Raw genomic sequence first — 26,465 nt, 5'->3', positions numbered from 1 at the left:
AATACCACACAGTTCTATAATTATAAATGACCCCGTTTAATTATTCTGCTCAAGGCCTCCGAGATGAATTATATGTTCCGTGTGCATTTGTAACATCTAATTCGAAACTCTGTACTGCTGTAGAAACAGGCACGAGAAAAAGTGTCATCTTAGGTTATTGTAATGTTCCAACCAGATGTATTTCTGAATTGCTTTGTTTGAATGGGTATAATTTTTATGTCCTACAGTATGAATTTTACAAAACCACCAGTTTTCTTAAGCTGCATGAAAAAATGAAGCAGTGTAAACCTGATTTTCTTATATTCAGATATGAGCTGCTTTGTATATGCTGTGTAGATTTATTATATTTTTGTTAATTATTTTGTTGGAGTCTTGTAGTTTATTATAGGGTCATTTTACTAAGGTGCGCTGAAAAATGGCATGTGGGTAGTGTAGGAGCAGGTTTTTGGCTCACGCCGATCCATTTTTTAGCGCGCCTGTAAAAAAAGCCTTTTTTTTTTTTTTTTTGCCAAAAGTGGACGTGCGCCAAAATCAAAATTGCCGCCTGTCCATTTTGGGTCTGAGACCTTACCGCCAGCCATTGACCTAGCGGTAAAGAATCCGGGTGGTAATGACCTATGCACATCAAATATCACTTGGCATGCGTCCGTTACGCGCAACCGAAAATAAAAAAATATTTTTCAGACGCGTGTATCGGGCACGCACCAAAAATGAAATTACCGCAAGAGCCACGTGGTAGTTGGGTGGTAACTCCATTTTGGCGTGCGTTGGGCATTCATAGACGCTTATGCAGCTTAGTAAGGGCCCCTATATTTGTTAATAATGCGCAGATAAATCAGTGCTCTGTTAATATAGTTACATGCAGTGATTATAAATGTACATTCTGGAGTCCTTGAAGGGTTTGTTCTCCTTGTATTGCCTTCTATGATTCACTGAGGCTTTTCTCCCATTCTGTGTCCATGAGAAAAATAAAGCTTTGTAAATTAGCTCCTTAATGTTGCATGTTTTTTTAAATTCCTGTTTTTAAATCTTAGAAACCAATGTGCATTTGAGCTATTAAAAAAAAATGTAAAAAAAAAACCCTACAATGCAAACCTGGAAATTGTTGTATCTCAAAAATTACAGGACAATTTTGAAGTAAAGTTCTCTGACACTACTTACTAGGGTCCCTGTTTACTAAACCGCGTTATAGACGCATTAGCATTTTTAACGTACGTTAACCATATACGCGCCTACAATATCCCTATAGGTGCCTACACAATTAGCGCGTGCACTAATTGTAGGTGTGTTAAAAATGCTAATGCGCTTTAGTAAACAGGGCCCCTGGTTAGAAAGGCTATTGCTTAAAATTGGTCATAGACTATCAAAAGTGCAAGGAAGCAAACAAATAGCTTAAGTCCATGGATTTGAAACAACAGTAAAGAAAGCAAACCTTTTTTCTGCAAGGGCAAACATACCATTGTATTCCCACAGAAGGGTGACATCATCTGACAGAGTCCGGTGCAGACGCTGACTAGTGATATTAACTTATAACTTTCTAGCAGCATCCCATTGTGCATGTGCTGGTGCCTTTCCACCAGACATGAGAAGCGGGTTCCTCAGTCTTCATTTTTCCATGGACCAGGGAGGATGCGTTGTTATGTTCTCTTATTGTATATTTTTTCTCATTTGCAGTGTCTTCCCGTGCAAATATTTTTGTCCTTTGAGTATTTTTCATTTTTTCTTATATTTTATTTTGTTTCCCTTTAATTTTACTAGGGTTTTGTTTTGGTTTTTTTGGGTGGGCTCTTAAGGTTTCCTTTTTTTTTTTCATGAGTTGCTAGGCCCATTTAGGACAGAACACGGACCTCCGTTTGAGCGCTGCCCCTTTTTACTGTTCACAATTGAGGAGTTTAATTTGGTTGTGATACTTTTCTCGATGTTCCAGAATACCCTCAGTGGCTTGTGTGCCCAATGTAATTGGGTGATTTCTGTGATTGACCTACACTCTTGGTGCATCGGGTGCCTTGGGTCTAACCGTGAGCCTAACTCTTGCTCTCTCTGTTTGAAAAAGTAGTTGAGGACACAGAGAGCATGGAAGGTTCAACAGGAGAGACTTTTTGGGTCCTCGAAGACTGGTGCATCGAATTTGGCACTGGAAGCATTGACCTCGATGGCTGCCAAGACTTCAACATTCACTGGGAGTGCACCGGCATCGAGAAGATCTCCACCTGTCTCGACATCATGCACTGAGAGTAGACCCCGGTGCACAAGTATCTGGGCAGCCAGGACCCTGCTACTGGTCTGGCATTGATGTCTTCTTACGTTGCCTCTGTCCCAGCTCCCCCACATTTGCCGATGCCTACCTTCGATGAGCCGTTCCAAGCCAAACCACTCAGGCATCGAAGGTGCTTTGTTCCAGCTGTAGATCAGCCCCAGATTCTTCCTGAGGCTCTATCTATGCCGGTGCAGAGATCCTCTGCATTGGCACCTCAAAAGGTGTCGACATTGACACATACAATACCACTCTCGGCATCGGGGGAGGAAGTGTCCCCGTAGTCTGAGGGTAGGGCTGTATCTCTGTGCTGTTTGTTGTATGGGCATAGTTCCACTGAGCTGAGGCAGGCACAGACTCTCTCAGCCAGGTCTGAATGGGACCATTCATGCGACTCAGAAGGGGATCCTCATTACTTCTCGGAGGGGGAGTTTTGTGGGATACTTTCTAATCCCTCCTCACCTCAAGAGAGATGTAAGTCGCCACCTGAGGGTCTCTCACCAGTTTGGTCAGGGAGATGGCTTCTGCCATCCCATTTAAGTTGGAGACAGAGGATGAGCCCAGTGCAGAAATGTTAACTGTCCTGGACTATGAGTCTCATCCAGTACCATTGCACCTTAACCTTAAGGATGCACTGATGAAGAACTGTGAATCTCCCCTAGGGCCTCTGAGAGTGGGGCAAGATTCCCCGGGCCTGGTGCCACCACATTGGCAAGGCTTCCAATGGCAGGCCAGGCAGAAGAAGGCTCAGGCTGCATTGGTTTCCTCTCCTGCTCATGTGTGCCAGCTGGGACTCAGGTTAGCGTGCTAATGTGTTAAGTCTTCTCTGCCACCACAGGTCCTTCGTACCTCATCCCACCTCCTCCTGATGTTCTTCCTGTTTCCACTGTGGCACACAGCAAGAAGAATCTGTGGCAACAGAGGGGTTAATGCATTAAACTGGTCATCACACACACGAGCACAAAAGAGAACTGGAAGACAGATGACCGTCGACCATCAACTGAGGGAGCATTACAGAGTACAGATGCGAGACGCTGAAGATTAAGCATTGAAGCAGCCAGGAATTGAGGTGTTGGGGCCCTTAAGATTGTTTTTGGGGAGCAGCAGTGGGCCCTTAAGATTCTTTGCAAGGGATTGGGGAGGGCCCAGGGGGCCCTTAAGTTTGTTTGCCCCAGGCCTGGCTTTGTCTCGCGGTGACCCGGCTCTCCACTTTTGATTGCAAGGCGCACCTAAGAAGGTGGACATGCTGTATTGTATCCCAAAGGCTCCCGGATTTGAGAGGGCTCAACTGCCACACCAGTCTCTGGTAATTGAATCTGCTCTCAAATGAGCTATGAGCTCCAGAACTCATGCCTCAACACCCCCAAGTAGATGCTCGGACACTGAACTCATTTGGGAGGAAAGCTTTTCAGGCCTCGATGCTCACTGCCCATATCCAGTCCTACCAGCTTTGTATGAGCCTTTACTTGCAGTGTTTGGTCCACAGTATACTAAGTCTGGTGGATTCTGTCCCACAGGAGCAGGCTGCAGAGCTTTGCCAGTAAGCAGCTGGAGTGTAGGAAGTATCTAGCCAGGGGCGCATACAGTTCTTTTGACATTGCATCCAGACTGTTATGGCTGCACATCTCTGACCTAGAACCAATGGTTCACGAGAGATTGGCACACATTCCTTGCTGGGATGACAGTGTGTTTGGAGATAATGTAGAAGAGGTCACTGACCTTATAAAGAAACATACTGATGCCATCCAAACCCTGTCTTGGCACCCTCCAGCTGCAATCTCTTCCTCACAGAGATTTTCGAGTGGACCTATGCAGCAACCCTGCTACTCTCAAAGGCATAGATTTCTGCCGCCTTCTCACTCTGCCCAGAACTCAGCGTTCTTGGCCTCACCAGTCCCACCCTCAGAAGCCCCAACTGGCTCCCCTGTCGAAGCAAGGGACAAGTTTTTGACTGGCTCCAGGAGAGTATAGCCACACTCAAAGTAACCATCCCAGACAGCTTATTGGTAGGGGGGAGGCAGAATTTTTACCAACACAAGTGTAACCTCTGACTGGTGTGTTCTTCAAATGGTCAGTCTTGGTTACGCCCTGCATTGGCGTAAAAGACTACCAAATTGCCCCCCCTCCCCCGAAAGCATCATACATCAGCTCTTGGCATAAGCAGGTACCTGCAAAGGAAATCTCCACCCTTCAACAAGCCAATGTGGTCTAATCTATACCACCAGGGAAAGAAGGGAAGGGATTCTATTCTAGGTACTTCCTTGTGCCCAAAAAAGATGGAGGACTTCGTCCCGTCCTAGACCTAAGGGCCCTGAACAAATTCCTGGTCAAAAAAAAGTTCAGGATGATTTCCCTGGGCACCATCCTTCCCATGATTCAGGAACACAATTGGCTATACTCTCTGGACTTAAAGGATGCCTATAACCACATTTCAATACTTCCCAGTCACAGGAATTATCTCAGATTCTGGATAGGGAAACACCACTATCATTACCACATTCTGCCATTTGGCCTTGCATCAGCTTCCAGGGCATGTTGGACTTTGAGAGCATATAATTTGAATCCTTAGATTTGCCAGAGGGAGTCTCTTGTATCCTGCTAGCTTCCAGGAAAGACTCCACTAAGAAGTGTTACTCATTTAAGTGGAGGAGGTTTACTGTCTGGTGTGAGGGCAAGGCCTTAGATCCCCCTCACCTGCCCTACACAAAAGCTGCTTAAGCAGAAATGATAAGTAGTATCTCCTGCACCTCTCTGAATTTGGGTTGAAAACCAACTCTGTATGGGTTCATCTAAGTGCAATTAGTGCTTATCACTGTGTAGGAGGTAAGCCCATCTCTGTACAGCTTCTAGTTCACTTCATGTGAGGTTTGTTATTAACAAAGCCCCTTGTCAAACTTCCAACTGTGTCATGGGATCTCAATGTTGTCCTCACCCAGCTAATGAAAGCTCATTTTGAACCACTTGATTCCTGTCATCTGAAGTATTTGACCTGGAAAGTTGTGTTTTTGGTGGTAGTCATTTCAGCATGTAGAGTCAGTGAGCTTTAGGCCACCTTAATTAACTCCTAAGTCAGGTCAGTAACACTGCTACCTGTCTTCCAGGCAAAGAACAGAAAGTAACTTTCTTCTAAGACAAAGTGTATGCCTTGCTACTATCATTTTAAATGCGCTTGGCTGTTACAGTTACGTTTCTGCCTCTAGAAGAACGTTTCAGTTTAAAACTATGGGAAAAAGGGTTGTACACTATGGAAACTAGTTAATAAATCTTGCTTGTTTCTTTAAATGAAGACTGAACAGGCCCTGCTGAACAGGCCCTGCTGTGCCTTCTAGAGAGTATCACTGGTTGTTGGAGTTCTTGGAATATGGTCAAGCAGATGGTGTAGTGAACCAACTTTTCAGATGAATTTCCTTTCACTGGACAGGGATTCTTCCTCTGTAATAGAACAGACTTTTCTCCCTTCTAAATAAATGACTCTCTTTAGATGTGAACAGCATGGCTGTCAATGTCCACCTCATTTGAACCCAATCCCTGTATACTGGGTTCAATCTCAAAATGGTCTGGTGGTTCCAGTAATGTCAATGTTATTTCAACACAAACTTAGGGTGTCTTAAACAAGTTCAAATGCTACAGGCTTCCAAAGCAAAAGGTAAGATAGAAGCTGCACTTAAATCTTTCTGCATTGTACCAGTTCCCAAAAAATAATTCATCATAAATGATCTACTTAATGTTGGTAGTGAGATAAAGAATAACACTTTGGCATAGACATTCATAAAAAACATAAGAATAGCCATACTTAGTGAGACCAATGGTCCATCTAGCCCAGTATGCTGTTTTCAACAGTGACCAATCAGGTCACAGGTGCCTGATAGAAACCCAAATAGTTGCAAGGTCTATTGTGGAAGCTGAGGCCCACACGGGGTCTGTGGCGATAAAGAGTGAAACTGATATATGTAACTACTTTCGCTAGTCCCGGATGCAGATCTCTGACTGAAACGCCATTAGTTTGACAGTGTGGGCATCAGGTGATCTTTTTATCAGATTGCTAGCAGGAAGTACATGGGGCACAATTTAAGATAAGTGGTCGCTTTCTTTGTTTTTCCATATATTGTGTATTTAATCAAATTTAGTTAAGGAAAAGGGACACTTTTGACAAATGATACTGCATTGTAAGCTTTGATGTGAAATAGCTGTGTGCTATAAGAGATCAAAGAGGGTTTGGACAGATTCCTGAGGGAAAAGTCTATTGAACATTATTAAAAATTAATTTTTTTTTTGTTTTGCTGGGTTCTTGAAGCCTGGATTGGCCACTGTCGGAGACAGGATGCTGGGTTTGATGGACCATTGGTCTTTTCCCAGTATGGCGGTGCTTATGTTCTTATTAACATCTGATGCCACTGTGTCTTCAACTGTACTTTATTTAGTGAAAATTTGTATGCATTAGGTTCTGCCATATTTCACATTTCTCCCTATATTTTGGTTTGAGAAACCCAAAGAGTAGCAATATTCCATGCTACCAATCCCAGGGCAAGCAGTGCCTTCCCCATGTCTGTGTCAATAGCAGACTATGGACTTTTCCTTCATGAACTTGTCCAAACCTTTTTTTAAACCCAGATACACTAACTGCTGTTACCACATCCTCTGGCAACGAGTTCCAGAGCTTAACTATTAGTTGAGTGAAAAAATATTTCCTCTTATTCGTTTTAAAAGTATTACCATGTAACTTCTTGGAATGTCCCCTAGTATTTTTACATTTTAAAATCAATTCACTTTCACCCATTCTACACCACCCAGGATTTTGTAGACATCTATCATATCACCCCTCGGCTATCTCGTTTCCAAGCTAAAGAGCCCTAACCTTTTTAGTCTTTACTTATATGAGAGGAGTTCCATCCCCTTTATCATTTTGGTCGCCTTTGCCTGAACCTTTTTCTAACTCCGCTATATCTTTTTTGAGATACAGTGACCAGAATGCACGCAGTACTCAAGGTGAGGTCGCACCATAGAATGATACAACGCCACACACTGAGCAACCATTTCAGCATATTATCTATAATGACACCTCTTTTTCTTGGGTGCCGTAGCATCAAGTAACTATGATTTGAATTATACTTTCCAATGTGCATCACTTTGCATTTGTGTACGTTAACTTTCATCTGCCGTTTGGATGCCCAGTCTTCCAATTTCCTAAGGTCTTCCTGCAATTTTTCACAGTCCGCATGTGTTTTAACAACTTTGAATAGTCATCTGCAAATTTAATCACTTCACTTGTTCTGATTTCCAGATCTTTTATGAATATGTTAAATAGCACCAGTCCCAGTACAGATCTCTGTGGCACTCCATTATTCACCCTCCTCCACTGAGAAAAATGGCCATTTAACCCTAACCTCTGTTTTCTATCTATTACCTGTTCCTAATCTACAACAGAACATTGCTTCCTATCCCATGTTTTTTTTTCCTCAGGAGTCTCTCATGAGGAACTTTAATAAAAGCTTTCTGAAAATCTAGATACAATATATCAACCGGCTTATGTTTATCAACATGTTTATTCACGCCTTCAAAGATGTGAAGCAGATTGCTGAGGCAAGATTTCCCTTGGCTGAATCCATGCTGACTCTGTCCCATTACACCATGTTTGTCACTATTCCTTAAAAGCACACATCCCCTTATATCAACTCTATTGACTGAACAAATAGAAGGTATTGCTTAGTCTATGTAGAGGTTAAGACCACATACACATAAACCTAAAAGTCACACTTTTGGGACCAGGGTCACATTAGTAAGAACGCAGATAGGAAATAAGACTAATGTAAGTACTGGGAGGGGACTGCTATAATAATGTTAATACTAGATAGGAAATGAGAGTGACAATATAGATATTGGACAGAAAGGCTACAAAGAATTCAGTGATAGGAAGTAACTGCACCATGATTTTGATTAGAATCTCACAAACGTATTGTAGGGATTAACCTATTGGCTATTTAGAAAATGTATTAGAACTATAGCCAAGTAGTCTGGAATTTTTGCAGGCTTAAAATGTTCATATTTTATATAAGTATCAACATGATTTAGAGAGGGGCAGCTGGATATTGTAATTGTCCTAGAATGTGAACAATTACATTGCTTATGCTGCACAGCTGGGACCATTGGACAGCAAGTTTCTTGGTTGATGTATTTTTTCAGTACTATTAAAGGAGCAGGTCATTGGGTGCATAGGGTATTCCCCTGCCCCACAATCTACAATGTTAACACATAATCCTTCAGGAAGCAGAATAAACTCCTTGGATGCCCACATTAAAAACATGAATGAATAGCCATTGTTTGTTTTTGTCAGATGTTTTATGTCTGTAAAATATATGGAAGCAAATAACAGGAAAAAAACAATGCAAAATCAAATAGAAAGCTTGAGGGCTTGGTAAACAAACATACTGTCACTTGTGAAGTATTCTTGGATGGAAGGTGTCAAATGCATAAGAACCCTGCTTAAGCCTTTTGGCACATTTGTTTAAACAATAGCATGGATTTCTTTTGTTGCGTACCCATGGTTTCCATCTCAAAGTCCTACAACACACTTCTATGGCTACCGGGGGCTAAAGTTTGGAATAGGCTTCCACTCCGGTTAAGGCAAACAAGCTCTTATTACTTGTTTTGAAAGTCCCTGACAACTTATCTATTTGAAGATGTAAATTAATTGCATTTTATTTGGTATTAATGTTATTTTAATTGTATTTTTCCTGATTTGAGGGCTTTTGCTTTGTAATCTGTATTGAATCTATGAAGAAATTTGCAGAATAGTGTAAAGAGGCATTTTCAATATGATGTCCAAAAGCAGAGAAAAATGTTTATCAGAAAATGTAAGTCCATAATAGAATAAATAAATAAATGTTTTCTAATATTCAAAATAGACCAAAAATATTTAGAAAGAGGATGCACTGCAAACGTCAGACATTTTTATTCATCACCAATCGGAAATACACTAGGCAAAACGTGCAATGGAAGTACTGGTCCCCACATTGAGAAAATGTCCACAGCAACAGCAGCTTGTTTCTTCCATGTGCAAACTTTTTCATGTGGAGGAATGTTCCTCAGCGAGCCTAGTCATGTCTCTGGGCAGAGAGACTAACTTTTCTGTGCCAGAGACAGAGCTCGTGGTCCTCCTGTGCCTCAGGCACTGGAGAGAGATTTTCACGCACCACCACCACCTACCACCCCACAATGTCTCCATGAGGGCATGGAGATCCATTAGAAGCAGCCTGGAAAGGTGAGTGTGAAGCAGTGCCTCCCAGGATCACAGCACCACTAGTGCCAGCACGATATATTTGCAGGGTCACATAAACATTGAGTTCCCTTTGTAGTTAATTAACACTTGATATACTACTACTACAAATCATTTCCACCCAAGCTGATTCACAGCTTGATTTACAAATTAAAAATCCAAAATATTAGGAAAGGAACTACATAATTTGAGACAGGAAAGAGAGTAAAGCAATCAAACCAGAGCACTCACAGCAGGATAGAGAGTGGGGGAAGGGGGAGGTTGGGAGAGCAGGGAAAAAAGTCAAAACAGAACCTGGTACTTCTTAATGATCATTCCAAAGAAAAAGTCTACTTGAAAAGGTCCATTTTCAAAGCTACCTTCAACAGTTTAATAGATGATTTGACCCGAAGAGGAAGAGCATTCCAATAAAAGGGAGCAGTGAAAAAGAAAGCACAGTGATGTGTACGTTCAAACTGAGTGGCCTTTGGGTCAGGAAGGACTAGACAATAGTCATTGATAGAGCAGAGAAGACAAATAGGAGAATAGGGAATGATCAGTGTTGCGAGATACTCTGGAAGACCAACCCGAAAGGCTTTAAAAATGAGAATAAGCAGTTTAAAAATGATACACTGTTATATTGGCAACCAGTAGAATGTTTGAAATAGAGGAGAAACATGATCAAATTTGCAAGCATGACAGATGAGTCACTGTGTTGTACCGACTGAAGCCTTTTCAGATCCGAACGAAAGCTGCCAAGATAGATTGTATTACAATAATCAAGACGAGTAATGAGTAACAACAGGACAAGGGTATGAAAAGGTTGGTCAAAGAATCTACAAATAGAGAGCAATTGGCAAAGAACTAGCAATTTGTGGGGAAAAAGTGAGATAGGAGTCCAGGATAAATCTAACATAACAGAATGAATTTACTGGGTATGTCTGGATACCACAAAGATCAAGAGGAGAGTCAGGAATGGTTGGGCCTGCACTAAACCAGCAGGCTACAGTCTTCCTTGTTTAAAACTAATTTATGATCGCTTAACCAATTTGCGACCATAGACAAACAATCTTGGCGTGGACAAAGAACTATGTCAAATGAATTGACAGGCAAAAGCAGTAGAATGCTATCAGCATAGAAATGGCAAGATATACCTGAAGCTTGGATCATAGAAGCAAGGGTACTTAAAAATAAATTTTAAAAAAGAGGTGCTAGAACAGACCCCTAGGGAACACCACAGAGCAAAAGATAGGGCAAGGCAGTTGATGCAAATGAAACCTGAAAAGAGTGGTTAGTAAGAAAGGAAGTAAACCAAGACACCACTGTTCTGGAGATGTCTAAAGAGGACAGCTGAGACAGTAACACATTGTGGTCAACCAAATCAAACACTGCAGATAGATCAAGAGAAACAGCAAGAACAATGTTGCTGCAATACATGTTATTGAATTTAAGAATGAATAACAAAGCATAGGTGACATCAGAATGTCCAGAATATCCAGTGGCAAGAAATTATGGGGTCCCTCCACTACCCCTTCAATTCTGAAATGAGGAGTACATATCTGGACACCACCTCCCCCCCCCCCCCCCCCCAGCACCAGCATGCTGTCCCATGCCTACATACTTCAGGGAATGTTGGTAGCAGCTCAGTAAAGTACATTGAACCACACCAAGGCACATCTGGCTTACCCCACTGCCCATCCTCACCTCCCAGCAACAGTGCATATGCTCCACAGAAAGGCCACTATGCCACCCTTTCTCCCCATGGCCATCTCAGCTCACACAGCACCTGTGCCTGCATACCCTCTCAGACGGCCCCCCCCCCCCCCCCCCCCACACACACACAAAAAACCTGGCTGTAGCTATCTTTCACAGGCTATACGAGGAGCATTGCACAACATGTCATTAAAAAAAAAAAAACAACGTATGTGCCGCCAAGAAGTCCCATCACCTGAACCCTGTCTCCACTAACTTTTGTAGAAGATTTGGCATACACAGTGACCTTGAAATGCTCAGGTGCTGTTATCGTAAAATTCAGTGGGAAAATCTTGGCCTCATCTAGCACATGAGAGAGCACCTCAGGGCTCAATGTAAGTACCACTGACATTGCATTCCTATAACGGAACTGTCTTGGATCAAGGCCTGAGTATGCAGCTACGTACAGTGTGCCCACAACCCCCATATCCACTAGAATGTGTTGCAGCCAAACCCAAACCTATGAGATGACATGGAAAGGAAGGGATGTTGGACAGCACCTTCTTGTGATCAGAGGAAACGTGACCAGTACACCACACACTGCTACCTAACACATTGCAGCAGCTATGACAGGATATATAAGACAATAATCAGAAATTCCCACAGTGAGAAACAAACCCATGTCTCCTAGATTAAGGGGCCACAAACCGAACCCCTATACTACACACATACCTGCAGAGCAGTGTGCAAGAGGTCAATACACTGACCACAGAAGGCTGGGAGAGCACAAGTTGCTACCTAAATGATGACCTTTCATGAGCCAGACCCCACAATGATTGTATATATCATTGTACGGTATAAAGTTAGATATGCTGCCCTGTGAAACATCCCTCAAGGCTCAAGCTGGGGGCCCCTCAAACCTCTACATGATAGTGGCACACAAACTCCTCCTTAGGGAAACCATCACCTAAGTGTACCCATCAACTCCCCTCCTACTCACCCCAAGAGCATGCCCATGACTCACAAAGTAATGAACAGCCCCTGCCATCTGTGAGCCCCCACACTTAGGTTTCCCACCTTGTAGTATGTAAACTGGCTTTCTCAGGGTGGTGGCCAGAAGTATGGGAGCATCAAACAGGGACCCCTGCCATCTCCCAGCCAGCTGTAGACCACATAGGCATGGGGATGCACCCCCCCCCCCCCCCACCTACATCCCTGACAAAAGCTGTAACAATGACCTCCATCCATGCAGCAGCACAGTGGCACACTACTACTCAGCTACTACTAGTCACTCATAGCCCTCCATCAGGGCCAGGACCCATCTTGTATGTCCATAGGGAGACAACCCTCTCAGTGGACAAACAAGTATCATAAGAGTGGCTCCAAGGTTCCCGGCTATCTCATCACATTGGTGCCATAGGTCAGAGATGTCTCCTGGGTAACAACTAGCAGCTTCCAGCTATCCCTGTCCCTGCCTATCGAGAGCATGCTGCACCACTGTGCAAGCCATATGGAATGTGTTGATCTCAATTGCAACCTTTTAAACACACAGGTCATATTCCAGCTGCCACAAAGCCTGCCCCAGATCAGCCTGCAGCGGAGAGGGCCTGGGAGGAGGTTGCTTTGGACCCTGGCCCCAGGGAGGCGCCTCTGACCTCACGACAGGGCCACACCCAGCAGGGGAATGATGAGGAGGAAGAAGATCCTTGGAGGGACATGCCCCTACTGGAGGGGAGAAAAAGGGTGGAGAAAGAGCCTACCTAAGCAGTATCGCAGCAGGTGACTACAGCTGAGCTCCCCCCCCCCCCCCCCCACACACACAAACAGCTGTTAGCAAGCTCTTCCTTACAGCCACCCTAGGCCAGCTTCTGCTGCAAATCACAGGCCTGTGCAGAGATGTGCAGCTGGAGCTCAGAGCCCTATGCAGTGTATAGGAGCAAAGCCTTACAGAGCTGAGGATGTTCCTGAGGAGCAGCAGTAACCACAATGAAGGCTATGGACCTTACAATTTGTACAGTTTGCAGTTTTTTTTTTACAAATACAGTGTTTATATTTATTTGCATACAAAGGTTTAGATATCCTAATATGCAAGACTGACAACTCCTGTGGTTTAAACACTAATAGGCAAGCCCTGGGAAAGGGAGACTGTAGAACGGAGGGAGGGGGGAGATTTGTCCAGTGTTCACAATCGGAGCAGCTTCTCCTTAATGTCAAAGGCTCAACCAGAGGGTTGTCCAATCAAAAGGGATATAAGTTGCCCTGCATCACAGGAAGCCTCAGGATTCCAGACCATACCCCAAACCATTATACCATGCCTCCAGTAGCTAGAAAAGAGGTGACTGGGAATGTCTTTTGGCCTGACATAGTCTGCAATAGCCTTTGAACTTAGGTTTCCCACTCCAGCACCTGACACAGTTGTAAGGTATATGGAAAGTGTGAAGATAAGGAGTATTCTTGTAGGGCTATATTACCATCCACCAGAACAGAACGAACAGACAGATGAAGAATTGTTTACAGAAATTAGGAAAGCTGGTAAATTTGGCAACAGTATAATAATGGGTAATTTCAATTACCACACTTACAAGGAATCTGTAGAATCCCAATCACACAACTCAAATGAAAAATTCTTCATAAATGATCTGTATCAGGAGAATTGCATCAATCATTAAAAGTGGAGAAAAAAGATCTCAGTAGAAAAGGAGACACACCTATCTGTAAGGCAGGCCTTCAACGTATATAGGTGGCTAACAATAATTATCAGTCATAAAAAAGCACTATAATTTTGGATCAAAAAACATCTTTATAAAGCAATTACTCTTACTGATGCAGCATCAAAATTAAGATATAATACATAATCATGCGTTGCAAATGTTCAGATTCTGTCTCTACGACACTTATCTTAGCACATACTTCCTTCAAAATTGTCTTCAGTCCCTACAGGGGGTCCCTGTTGTGCCATTTTGCAAGTGCATGTGTTGCATTTATTTCTAGTCTTGTTTTCCCCTGAAGCAGCTTGGACTGCAAAACAAGAACCCCTTTTCCCTCTCCGCACAGCCGTCATCCCTGTTCATTCAAAACAAAGCAAGCAAATCTATTAGCTGCTCTGTCCATATTGTCGTTCTTTATTGTTGGTAGCATTTTTATTTGATCTCACTTATATTTTTAAACATGCTGGCTTGTGCAGCATACAGATGTACACAGAGGAAGTATTGGTTTCAATTGGTTCTGTTTTTAAATATTGTGTCATTTGGGGGTGCTGGTTATAGGGACTCCCTGTATTCGTGCAGAGATGTTTTCACTTAGTAAATGCCACCAAACAGACATCATGTTATGAGAATCAGGTGCTTAACAATCAAACTTACTATGTATATAAATGGGAGCATTTAACATCTTTTTGTCCTGTGTCTACATCAAAAGAAAAAATGGCATATAGGAACTTGCTTCTTTTGTTTTGTGGAATGCAGTGGTATTTTATAAAAATGCACTTACCATTTTTATTACTACTGTTTCACAGGAGGGTATTGAATAATGAGGTAGAGGCTTCCTTCATGCAGACATTCTATCGAGTCAGTCTAAATGTGCCAACATTGTCCAGTTCAGCACACTGTTAGCCACCAAGTTCATACAAAGTTAATTATATTCAATGGAAAATAAATCTGTTGTCTTAGGCTGCTTGCTATGTGAATATTCCATCATTGTTTCATTATTGCTTCCAAGTATTACATATTAAGGGCATTTGATTTAAACTTTGTTTTAATTCATTTATCCATTCCTTTCATGCACATGGTTTTGCTTGTTAAACCCAAAGGTGAATCCTAAGGGTGGCTGAACAATTAGGTATAAACTGTGTAGTTTCTGACTTGTTTTGGACTGCTTTGGGTCCTGCTGAACTCTACATCTGCTGTTTGGAATTTTGGAAGATGGAAATGAGAGTATAAAATTTTGGATGTACTCTGTGGAAGTTATTGTTTTTCATTGTGTGTATGGATATCTGTTCTGGTGTATACATGTGATAATGTTTGAATAACTGTCTATACTTATGGCTATGATTTGAGAACATGTGGCATCATTAAAGGACAGACTTTTAAATGCCTAGTTGGGTATATATTGTAATCTCAACTTTGTTAAATGTTTCAGACATACCCATCTACTTCCTCCCATGATATAACTGAATTCTATTATTCTGTCTCACTGTATTTTCAAAACTAATCCACATTGAACCCAAGTTTGCTTGTGATAATGTGTGATATAAATGTTAAAAGGTGGAGGATAAAGGATTTTTTAAAGACACTGCCTATCCAGCTGGTTGGTGATGGCTCAAGGAAAGCAAATTTGGTCCAGTGAAGACTAACTCAAAATAACCCATTCCTTATCTGGGCTTTAGTATTATCATATTAAAAATGCGACCATACCGTGCCTCTGTGGTTATGTTCCACTAGTAAGTTAAACAACTAACTGGCTTTCTTGAAAGATTATATAACCTTTGCATGTATGACTAGGAACAAAAACATTTACTTATTTATTTAATATCACAAATCCGTTATTTATTAATTACATTTGTACCCCTCGCTTTCCCACACATGGCAGGCTCAATGCGGCTTACAAAGTAACAATAAGAAGAATTATAAGTCGTAAGAAGAACATACAATTTGTAGTAAACATGATATTAGTGGGGTTAACGGATAAGTAAATTGAACATAGGAGGAATGAGGGGTAGAAGGAAATGGGCGTTAGGAGGTGGGCGTAGGAAGATGGAGAGGAAAAGATTAGGGATAGCAATAAGGATAATGGGCAACATGGTCAATATATAATAGTCGTAGGTAAGAATCATTTGGGCATGCTTTAGTTAGTAGAATCATTAGGGTAGGCTTCCTTGAATAGATGGGTCTTTAATGCTTTTCTGAAGGGCAAAAGGCCATTGATTGATCGGATTGGTCTTGGTACAGCGTTCCAAAGCTGGCTACCCAGAAAGGAAATATTGATTGCATAAAAGGATTTGTACTTAATACCTTTACAGTTGGGGAGATGTAAATTAAGGTAAGTACGGGAAGACGTCAAACTGTTTCTGGTTGGGAGGTCGATAAGGTTATTCATGTAGGTAGGGGCTTCTCTGTGCAGTATCTTGTAAATCATTGTGTGAACTTTAAAATTAATTCTCTCTCTGATGGGGAGCCAGTGAAGCTTCTCTCGAAGAGGTGTTACACTATCGAATCTTGACCTGCCGAAAATAAGTCTGGCTGCCGTGTTTTGGGTAGTCTGGAGCTTTTTCAATATTAGGGACTTACATCCTAAAGAAACACTGTTGCAGTAATCTGCTTGCGTGATGGTGCACTTCACAATGATAACAAATTATGTACAGCCACAAAACAACCTTTTAGGGTGGATAGTGTTCACAATGAGCTCCTTTTATTATCGACCAGATAGAGATAAGAGTTTTCAGTTTTGGCACAGTATAAGTCATCACAAGAACAAAATATAAGAAAACCAGTGGACTGCATTAGGGGCTTATATCCCATTTAGTTATGTTTAAACAAAAGAGATCTACCTATTTATTTTTATCTTGACTTATAAAACCACTTGTCCCTGAAACGTGTTCAAAACAGAATAATCCATTTGTATATCTAAAATGTAAACTTCTACAAACCAGGTGAAGATGTGATTCCATGTGCCCCAATGAAAGGAGAGTTTAATGTTACTTTCATTTAATTTCAGTATATTCCATCTTTTTAACACAAGGCTTCCCAAGGCAGATTACAACAACAGTTAAGATGAAAACATCAGGAAACAGGATATCTTCACTGAAGTCTGGCCATCTGTATTGTATAGAACAGTGTAGAAAAATTAGCACAAAATACAGCCTTTATTATTGCTGTTTCCGCCAGCTACAACAATTTTTTAAGCTGTTTTAGTCATGAGCGTAGTTTGACTTTCATTTGGGGGGGGGGCAAAGGATGGGGTGGGACATATTAGCATATTCATTTGTGTGTGTGTATATATATATATATATATATATACACACACACAAATTAATATGCTAATATGGAGGAAGGAAGGGAGAAAGAGCTGGCTTTTTTGGGAATAACCATAATGAATATTATTATTATTATTATTGTTAACATTTGTATAGCGCTACCAGAAGCACGCAGCGCTGAACACATGACACAGAGAGACAGTCCCTGTTCGATAGAGCTTACAATCTAAAAATATGTAGTTGAGAGGTATGCATGAGTGTGGGTGTATGTTTGAATTTTAAAACAATTTGATTTGTTGATATATATTTAAATGAATTAATAAAGGTATTTATAAATATGTAAAACGGTTGTTCATATTTTGAATGATTTGAATAATGAATATGTATGAGATCTCATTTGTTTATCGCAAAACTCCTAGCGGCTTATTTATAGCATTAACCCCCCTTATGGATATACTTTAAATACTGTACCATATGTGTCTTCGAAGAATGAGAAACCCTCCAGTTTCCTGTGCTTTGTGCTTTTCCTGTTAAAATAAATCTGCAGGCTTGTAGTTGAATTTTGAACTGTTGATTGAACATGGATTTTTTCACCTTCCAGAACAATAACCTCTCTTACAGTTGGATAAGAGTACACCAAGTCTAGAGGATTATCATTTAGGGATATGGGTGGGAAGTTGGGAGAATGTTGTTCAAATTGAAACTGATTTTTTTTTTTATTGTGCTTACTATTTCTGCTTTTTCTTAATAGAAATAGATGATTAAAAAAAATTAATCTGCAGTTATTGTAAAGGTACATTTTATTCTTTATTGCATTAGCTGTACTAGATGCGGAGCATAACCAGAAGGTATTAGCTATGGAGCATGCCCAGCAGATGAAACTAAAAGAGCGCCAGAAATTTTTTGAAGAAGCCTTTCAACAGGATATGGAACAGTACCTTTCTACTGGATATTTGCAAATAACTGAGAAACGTGGTAAGTTTTGAAATAATTTGTTTCAGCATTTATGACAAATGAACTTACAAATAGATCTGTTATTGCAGCAGTGGCATAGCCAAGGGTGGGCTTGGGTGGGCCCAGGCCCACCCACTTTGGGCTCAGGCCCACCCAGTACCAGCATAGCTATAATGTGGCTGGCAGGGATCCCCATGCCCCACCAGTCGAAAACTCCCAACAACTGTCCCTCCTGCATACCTTGTAAATAGCAGATTTTCACCTGCAGTGAACAGTGACAGATCCATACTGCTTACACTGGGCCCATAGCCTTCGCATTGATGTTTTCTTGCCTAGATGGAAACAGGAAGTTGCATCAGAGGGAAGAGTATGGAGCTAACATCAGCAGTGTGTATTAGTTGCTGCCCGTTGCTGGTGAAAATCTGCTATTTGAAAGGTGTGCAGGAGAGGGAGGATATTTGAGAGACCATATGGCATGCAGGTGAGAGGAGAGACCACATCATCTGTGGGATGAGGCGGGGTTCTTCTGCCCACCCATTTTGGGCCCAGGCCCACCCAAAATTGGGTGTCTGGCTATGCCCCTGTATTGCAGCCTGTTGAATTGAGCTCTCCTCATCTTATAATAGTTCTGTGATCTGTTCTACATTGTAGGATGTCCAAATTCATTAACAGACATCTTTTTGATTGAAAGAATTGATCAGTTTAACCATTTGGAAAATGAATTAATAAGATAAAAGGTTCCAAGAAAGTAATGAAAAAATGTAGACTTCTAATAGTCATACTGTATATGTCCTGCAGAAAGCTGAATTTGCCATGAATTTCAACTGCTTTTATGTTTTTTATATACAGTTCTACTGCACCTTTTTGGCCAGATTTATTCTTCCTAAAGAGATTATAGCCCAGTATGTTTGCATCCCATTCATGGGAGTCATTAAACCTTGTCTCGCCAATTCTATAGAAATGACAAAAGAATATAAGAATAGCCATACAGGGTCAGACCAATGGTCCATCTTGCCCAGTATCCTGCTTCCAGCAGTGACCAATCCAGGTCACAAGTACCTGGCAGAAACCCAAATAGTAGCAACATTCCATGCGACCAATCCCGGGGCAAGAAGTGGCTTCCCCCATGGTCTATCTCAATAGCAGACTATGAACTTTTCTCCAGGAACTTATCCAAACCTTTTTTTAAAGGCAGGTACGTTAACAGCTGTTACCAAATCCTCCAGCAACGAGTTCCAGAGCTTAATTATTCTTTGACTGAAAAAAATATTTCTTCCTGTTTTTTAAAAAAAGTATTTCCGTGTAAATTCACTGAGTGTCCCCTGGTCTTTGTACTTTCTGAAAGAGTGAAAAATCAATTCACTTTCACCTGTTCTGTACCACTCAGGGTTTTGTAGACCTCAATCATATCCCCCCTCAGCCGTCTGGTTGCCAAGCTGATGAGCTCTAACCTCTTTAGCCTTTCCTCATATGGGAAGAGTTCCATCTCCTTTATCATTTTGGTTGCTCTTCTTTGAATCTTTTTCTAATTACGCTATATCTTTTTTTGAGATACGGCAACCAGAATTGAACGCAGTATTCAAGGTGAGGTCACACTATGGACCGATACAGAGGCATTATAATATTCTTGGTCTTATTTACCATCCCTTTCCTAATAATTCCTAGCATCCGCTGGGCAGAAAATTTCAGCACATTGTCTACAATGACACCTAAATCTTTTTCTTGGGTCCTGACTCCTAAAGTGGACCCTAGCATTAGGTAACTACAATTAAGATTATTCTTCCCAATGTGTATCACTTTGCATTTGTCCACATAAAATTTCATCTGCCATTTGGATGTCCAGTCTTCTGGTTTCCTAAGGTCTTCCTGCAATTTTTCACAGTCCACATGTGTTTGACAGCTTTGAATAGTTTTGTGTCATCTGCAAATTTAATCACCTCACTTGTTCTGATTTCCAGATCATTTAAAAATATGCTAAATACAGATCCCTGCAGCACTCCACTATTCACCCTCCTCCATTGAGAAAAATGGCCATTTAACCCTACTCTCTGTTTTCTGTCCATTAACTAATTCCTAATCCACAAAAGGACATTGCCTCCTATCTAATGATTTTTCATCTCAGGAGTCTGTCATGAGGAACTTTGTCAAAAGCTTTCCGAAAATCTAGTTACACTTCATCAACTAGCTCACCTTTATCCACATGTTTTTTCATGCCTTCAAAGAAAAGGTTGCAAAACCTCTTGCAGATCAGTATCTTTGGGTTATACTTATTTTGGTCTAATAAAAACTGCAAAGAATCCAGTGGATAATGGGAGGGTATGTTTTCTATGTTTTGCACCAAGGAGATTTCTCTGCAACATATGTAGGATGTTTGTAGACTGTTGCCAAAAAAATACCTGTTTTGCTGACACTTCATTTTTTAAATTATGTTGTGCTTTATGGCTATTACTATTAATCTTTAAACTCAAATATGAAGAGTTTGCACCATATTTGATTATTTTAAAAAATGCATATACTCCCTCCCTTGTCTAGAAGGATTTGCCCAAAGCACTATACAGAAATTTGCATTCATATGCAGTAAGTAAAAACAATAACACATAAATTACAACAAAGTACAAAAACCATAAAAATTGACACTAACACGCATTACCTAAAGAAAATGGCTAAATGTCCATAAGGATTAAACTTTCACAAAGCATTATTTGTCTTACAGTGTTAAAGGTTGCCTCTATCATGATTTCTTCAGTTTACTTACGTTATCCTAAACATAACAGGGTCGATAGTTCGCCTACAGCAGTCAACATTTTATAAAGCTGGCTACCACAAGCTGAATTAGACTCAGACACTCAATGGTGGGCCTTATCTTGCTACCAGCGCCGAATATCCAGGTCTGTGTGGGCCATCATAAGTTAACCGGGTTCCAGGATTGACCCAAGGGTATTAAACACAATAGGTAAACCTTCACCCATGTGCCCCCTACCACTCCAGGAGCAGCTCAAGGTCTTATACCACCCCCTCATAGTCCAGCATCTCCTTTTGCCTTCTCTACCCTCCTTAGTCCAGCATCTCCCATTTATCCTTCCCCTGCCTCTCCTTACCCTCCTTGCGACCTTGGGCATTTAACCCTCCATTGCCCCAGGTACCAAAAATAATCCTTGGCTTGTGAGCCTACTAGGGTGTAGAAAAAAGCACCTGTATATAATATGTAAACCACTTCAGTTGTACCACAGAAAAGCGGTATATAAACGCCCTTCCTTCCCACTTCTTCTCCAGCACAAGACTTCCTCTTAGAGTGGGGAATCCTCTGGTCTGTTCTGCTTTACAAGAGGGAGGGCAGTGGCAGATGCTGCACTCCTGGGACACCCTAGGCATGTGCCTAGTGGTAGGGCCAACTGTGTGGAGTCTGGACGATATTTAGTGCTAGTATCCTGATAGCTAACCAAGCATAGTTAGGACTGCATTTTATGCTGTCCTACTTGCCCAGTTAGTTGTCTGCATACTGGCATCGAATATCATCAGTGCCTATATAACTACAGGTCTGCCCCAACACAGCCCTGGCTCTAAGCTTACAGAATGCTGCAGCAGTCGGAGATAATATTCAGTGGCACTCTCCTGTTAAGTGCTGCTAAGTTTTAGCTTTTGGCAGGAGCCTCTGAATATTGACCAGAACACCTTTAAATCTTATACTTAAAAATACTATAAAATACTGAGTGGAGTGGAACCAGTAGATGTGAATCACTTGTTTACTCTTTCCAAAAATACTCGGACTAGGGGGCATGCAATGAATCTATTAAGTAGTAAATTTAAAACAAATTGGAGAAAATATTTCTTCACTCATGTAATTAAGCTGTGGAATTCATTGCCAGAGAATGTGGTAAAACCATTTAGCTTAACAGGGTTTAAAAAAGGTTTGGATAATTTCCTAAAAGAAAAGTACATAAGCCATTATTAAGTTGGGAAAATCCACTGCTTATTCCTAGGATAAGCAACATAAAATCTGTTTTACTCTTTTAGGATCTTGCCAGGTACTTGTGACCTGGATTCGACTTCTGGAAACAGGATACTGGGCTTGATGGACCTTTCGGTCTGTCCCAATATTTTATTTATTTTTGTTACATTTGTACCCCGCGCTTTCCCACTCATGGCAGGCTCAATGCGGCTTACATGGGGCAATGGGAACGCTTATATTTTTATCTTATGTTCTTATGTTAATGAATAATTTCTCAATAAAGAAATGAATGAGCAAAAATGTAAGAACAGAAGTGTATACAGTGTAAAGGAATCTGATGTTGGGTGGGTACAACTGACCTCTACATAAGGACCTAGTCTGGCACTTTGTAAGTTAGTTCCAGACAAGTCAAATAAAATTGCAGTCATGGGCATAAAATAATCTTAATCTAAAAATGCACATTAGATGAAAACTACTTGTAGATATATATTTTCCCCTAAAGTAGATGCATACATCACAGCTTTGCCCTTGGAATGCCTATGCATAGATGTCTCAATTGTCAACATGTGTACTTCATTGTGCATCCATGAGCCATTTCACGCATGTAAACAATGCTGTCCATGCAGAAAATCTTTATAAAATAACTCCCTTTATTTCTGTAACCATGTGCTTAATATAGACGCGTGTATATATATTTTTAATTACAGAATTAAGCATAATTGCTCTGAAGACATACCGTTCTGCCAGTCAAACACTACTTACATTTGGGAGTTATATAAAGAAGCAGCAGCAGCTGCCTTCAGTTTCTTTTTATCCTTACGTTAAATCTCTTCTTTGGCTCTGCATCAGTTTTTTTTTTGGGGGGGGTTCTCAACATTAAGGTGACCTTTACTTTTTGGCATCCGTTATCTCCCTCAACTTCCAATAATAGCTTTAAGTAAAACTCTTAAGGCTCCAGGTAACCACGGGTTAATGCTGTTAAGGGAAATATACTTTTTATTTTTTTTTAATTGAAATGTATTTAGCTCATAACAAGCAATGAAAACTAGGATATGGATTACTCAATTGTCCAAAATAATAAAGAAAGAAACAAATTCCAACGTTAACTGAAGTGCTTATTATGAAGAGTGAAAAGCTAAAAAGAAAGAAAAGATATTAAAACCAAAGAAGTTCAGAACTCCCCAGTTTTGTACCTGATAACTATAAATCCCACTTTCCCCTATTAGCCTATAGCACACATAAGGTAAATGCTGAAACTTTAGCCCATGCTACCTTAAAACTTCCTTGAACTTTGATTTATGCAAAAGTTATTGCCCTGTCTCCAATTTACCATTTTTAGCCACACTGGTGGACTGAGTGGCTTATGTGCAATTTGAAATCTTCAGACATCTCAGATAAATGCATCTGTCTTTTGCCCTAGTGACAACACTGAGACAATTGTGTTTCTTGCAGATCAGTTGCACTTTAATTTAGATCAGGGAAGGTCTGAATTGTTAATACTTTTAGTCCTTTCAGCAGCTTTTGATATCTTAGGTTACAAGCTTAGAGGACCTAGGAATTATATAAACAGAGAAAATGATGGCAGATAAAGACCATATGGCCTATAAAGTCTGCCTATCCATACTAAGTATTAAGCTTTATCTATCTTTTCCTCTCTCTTAGACATCACATGTGCTTGTCCCTTGCATTCTTAAATTCAGATAAAATCTGCACTGGAGGGTAATTCCACACATCCACCACCCTTTCTGTAAAAAAAAAAAAAAAAAGTCTTCAGATTTCTCCCAAAACTGCTGTCCCCTTTCACCTTCATCCTGTCTTCTCATTTCAGAGCTTCCTCTCAATTAAGAGGCCCACCTCTGTATTTTTGCCACAGAGGTATTTAAATATTATATCTCCCCTCTCCTGCCTTTCTTCCAAATTATACATTTTAGATCTTTAAATCTTCCGCATATGCCTTTTGACAAAGACGTAGCCACCTTCTGAACTGACTCTATTTTGTTTCTATCTTTCTGAATTGTACACAATACTTAAAATGAGGTCTGAACAGAGTCTTATACAAAGGCACTATCACCTCCCTCTTCCTGCTGACCATTCCTCTCCCCATGCATCCAAGAATCCTACTAGCCTTTGCAATTGTGTTTTCTACCTTTTTGGTCACATTAAGATGATCAGATGCAATAAGCCCCTGGTCCTGTTTTTTTTTTTTTCTTGTAGACCTCCTATACTGTTCCTCTGGGTTTTTGCAGCTCAAATGCATGACCCTGAATTTTAAATCTTAACTTCCAAATTTTAGACCGTTCATCTAGATCTTTTTCATGTTATTCACACTATTTTATTTTATTTATTTTATTTTTTTATTTATTGCATTTGTATCCCACATTTTCCCACCTATTTGCAGGCTCAATGTGGCTTACAGAGTTTGGTTATGAAATAATCATTACATGATATCAGATACAATTAGTAATGTACAAAAATTAGGTGAGGGTGTCTACCCTATTACAGATTATGGTATCATTTGCAAAGAGGCAAACCTAACCAAACAGCTCTTCCGCAGTGTGCCTTAAAAAATGCTAAAAAGAACTGGAACAATGGAAGTGTTATTACCTGGCAAAATGGATACACAAGTTCTGTGCTCCATGCCTCAAGTTAAGTGCAGCCATTTGCCTTTATTGCAATGTGTTTGCTCCCCTTAACACTTGTTTCTTGCAACAGAAAAGCAGTGTGGCTTATCTAGATGGCTGCACATAGAAAATGTTCTGATTTGAAGGAGTACAGTTTCACTTCCAGTAGGCTGGAGCTGAGTGGGGACTGCAAAATGGTGGCAAGCATGACTGTGAGCCCTGAAAATAACGCGGATAGGATTTAGGCATCCAGGCAGTGGATGCAGAGGAGATCCTGATTAGTCGAGTGAAGTTTTGGAGCAGATTTAAATTGCTTAAGCAGGGTCTAGCAGAGGTAAAAGGAGAAATCTTTGTTATGGCAGTGGAACTGAGGCTGCTTTGGGAAGCAGAGTAGAGGAGGTTGATGAAAGAATGGAGGAACAAGGGAAGACAGTGGAAGAGGTACAAAAATAGATCAAAGGACTGAAGGAGGTTAAAGGGCCACTAATGTCTAAGGTTGAGGACTTGGAGAAGCGGCTTAGGAGAAATAACCTGAGAATTAGCAGGGTACCTGAGCTCCCATACTATGCAGACTGCATGGATGTTGCAGCAAAGATTTGTAAGGCAGTTCTAAGTGTGGATGAAGGGCCAGTGATGGAGATAGAAATGAACTTGAAAGGGTGCATAGGGCCCTTGGGAAACAGAAAAATAATGTGCCTTGTGACATTGTAATCTGTGTCCACTATGTTCAAGAAGCAGATAATGCACAAAGCTTTCTGTTGGAGGGCTACTCCATGGACATTTTGCTGACCTTTCCTCTTGGACGCTACAGAAGTGGAGAGACTTTAAGGTTGTTGCTGCTAAGCCTCAGGAGGAAAAAAGTATAGTACTACTGGATTTATCCCTTTGGTCTGTCATTTATTTGGAATGGAATTTTAAAAAGTGCACATTCATTGGAGGAGTCCATTAGAGAATTGAGAGAACTCAGGGTGAACAGTCTGAAAATTCTTATGGTGGAAGTTCTTATACAGGAGGTGCAACATGAACCTTGGCAGCAATTCAGCTAGCCAGCTCACAGAGGAAGAGGTAAACATAAAGGCATAAAAACATGACAGCAGATAAGGGCCAAATAGCCCATCCATTCTGCCCATCCTCAGTAACCACTAACTCCTCCTTTTCCTAAGACATCCCACATGCCTGTCCCACGCTTTCTTAAATTCTGACACAGCCTTTGTCTCCACGACCTCCAATGGGAAGCCATTCCAAGCATCCACCACCATTTCCATGAAAGAGTATTTTCTTAGATTTCTCCTAAGCCTATTTCCTCTTAACTTCGCCTAATGCCCTCTTATTCCAGAGTTTTCCTTCATTTGAAAAAGGCTCACCTCCTGTACATTAATACCACTGAGGTATGTAAATGTCTGTATCATATCCCGTCTCTCCCACCTCTCTTCCACTATGTACATGTTGAGGTTCATAAGCCTGTCCCTATATGTTTTATGACAGAGACTGCTGACCAATTTTGTAGCTGCCCTCTGGACTGACTCCATTCTGTTTATATCTTTCTGTAGGTGCGGTCTCCAGAACCGCACACAGAACTCTAAAGGGCACTATCACCTCTTTTTTTCCAGCTGGTCATCCCTCTCCTTGTGCACCTGACTATCCTTCTGGCTTTGACCGTCGCCTTTTCTTCCTGTTTGGCCACCTTAAGATCATCAGACACAATCACCCCCCAAGTCCCGCTCTTCTTTCGTACACAGAAGCACTTTACCCCCCCCCCCCCCTATATTGTG

General features: G+C 41.1%; 1 protein-coding gene across 2 annotated transcripts in view; it reads left to right on the top strand.

Moving 5' to 3' along the window:
- DTNBP1 (dystrobrevin binding protein 1) overlaps positions 1-26,465 on the top strand; it is a 212,977-nt gene that overhangs the window by 147,040 nt on the left and 39,472 nt on the right. For both annotated transcript variants that reach the window (XM_030211246.1, XM_030211254.1), the window contains one exon: positions 17,989-18,144. In XM_030211246.1, coding sequence (XP_030067106.1) covers positions 17,989-18,144 — 156 coding nt within the window. The remainder of the gene's footprint in view (positions 1-17,988; positions 18,145-26,465) is intronic.

Source organism: Microcaecilia unicolor, chromosome 1, assembly GCF_901765095.1.
Source record: "Microcaecilia unicolor chromosome 1, aMicUni1.1, whole genome shotgun sequence".
Classification (NCBI taxonomy): domain Eukaryota; kingdom Metazoa; phylum Chordata; class Amphibia; order Gymnophiona; family Siphonopidae; genus Microcaecilia; species Microcaecilia unicolor.
The sequence above is the reverse complement of the archived record's forward strand: the minus strand, read 5'-3'. Positions and strand labels throughout refer to the sequence as shown.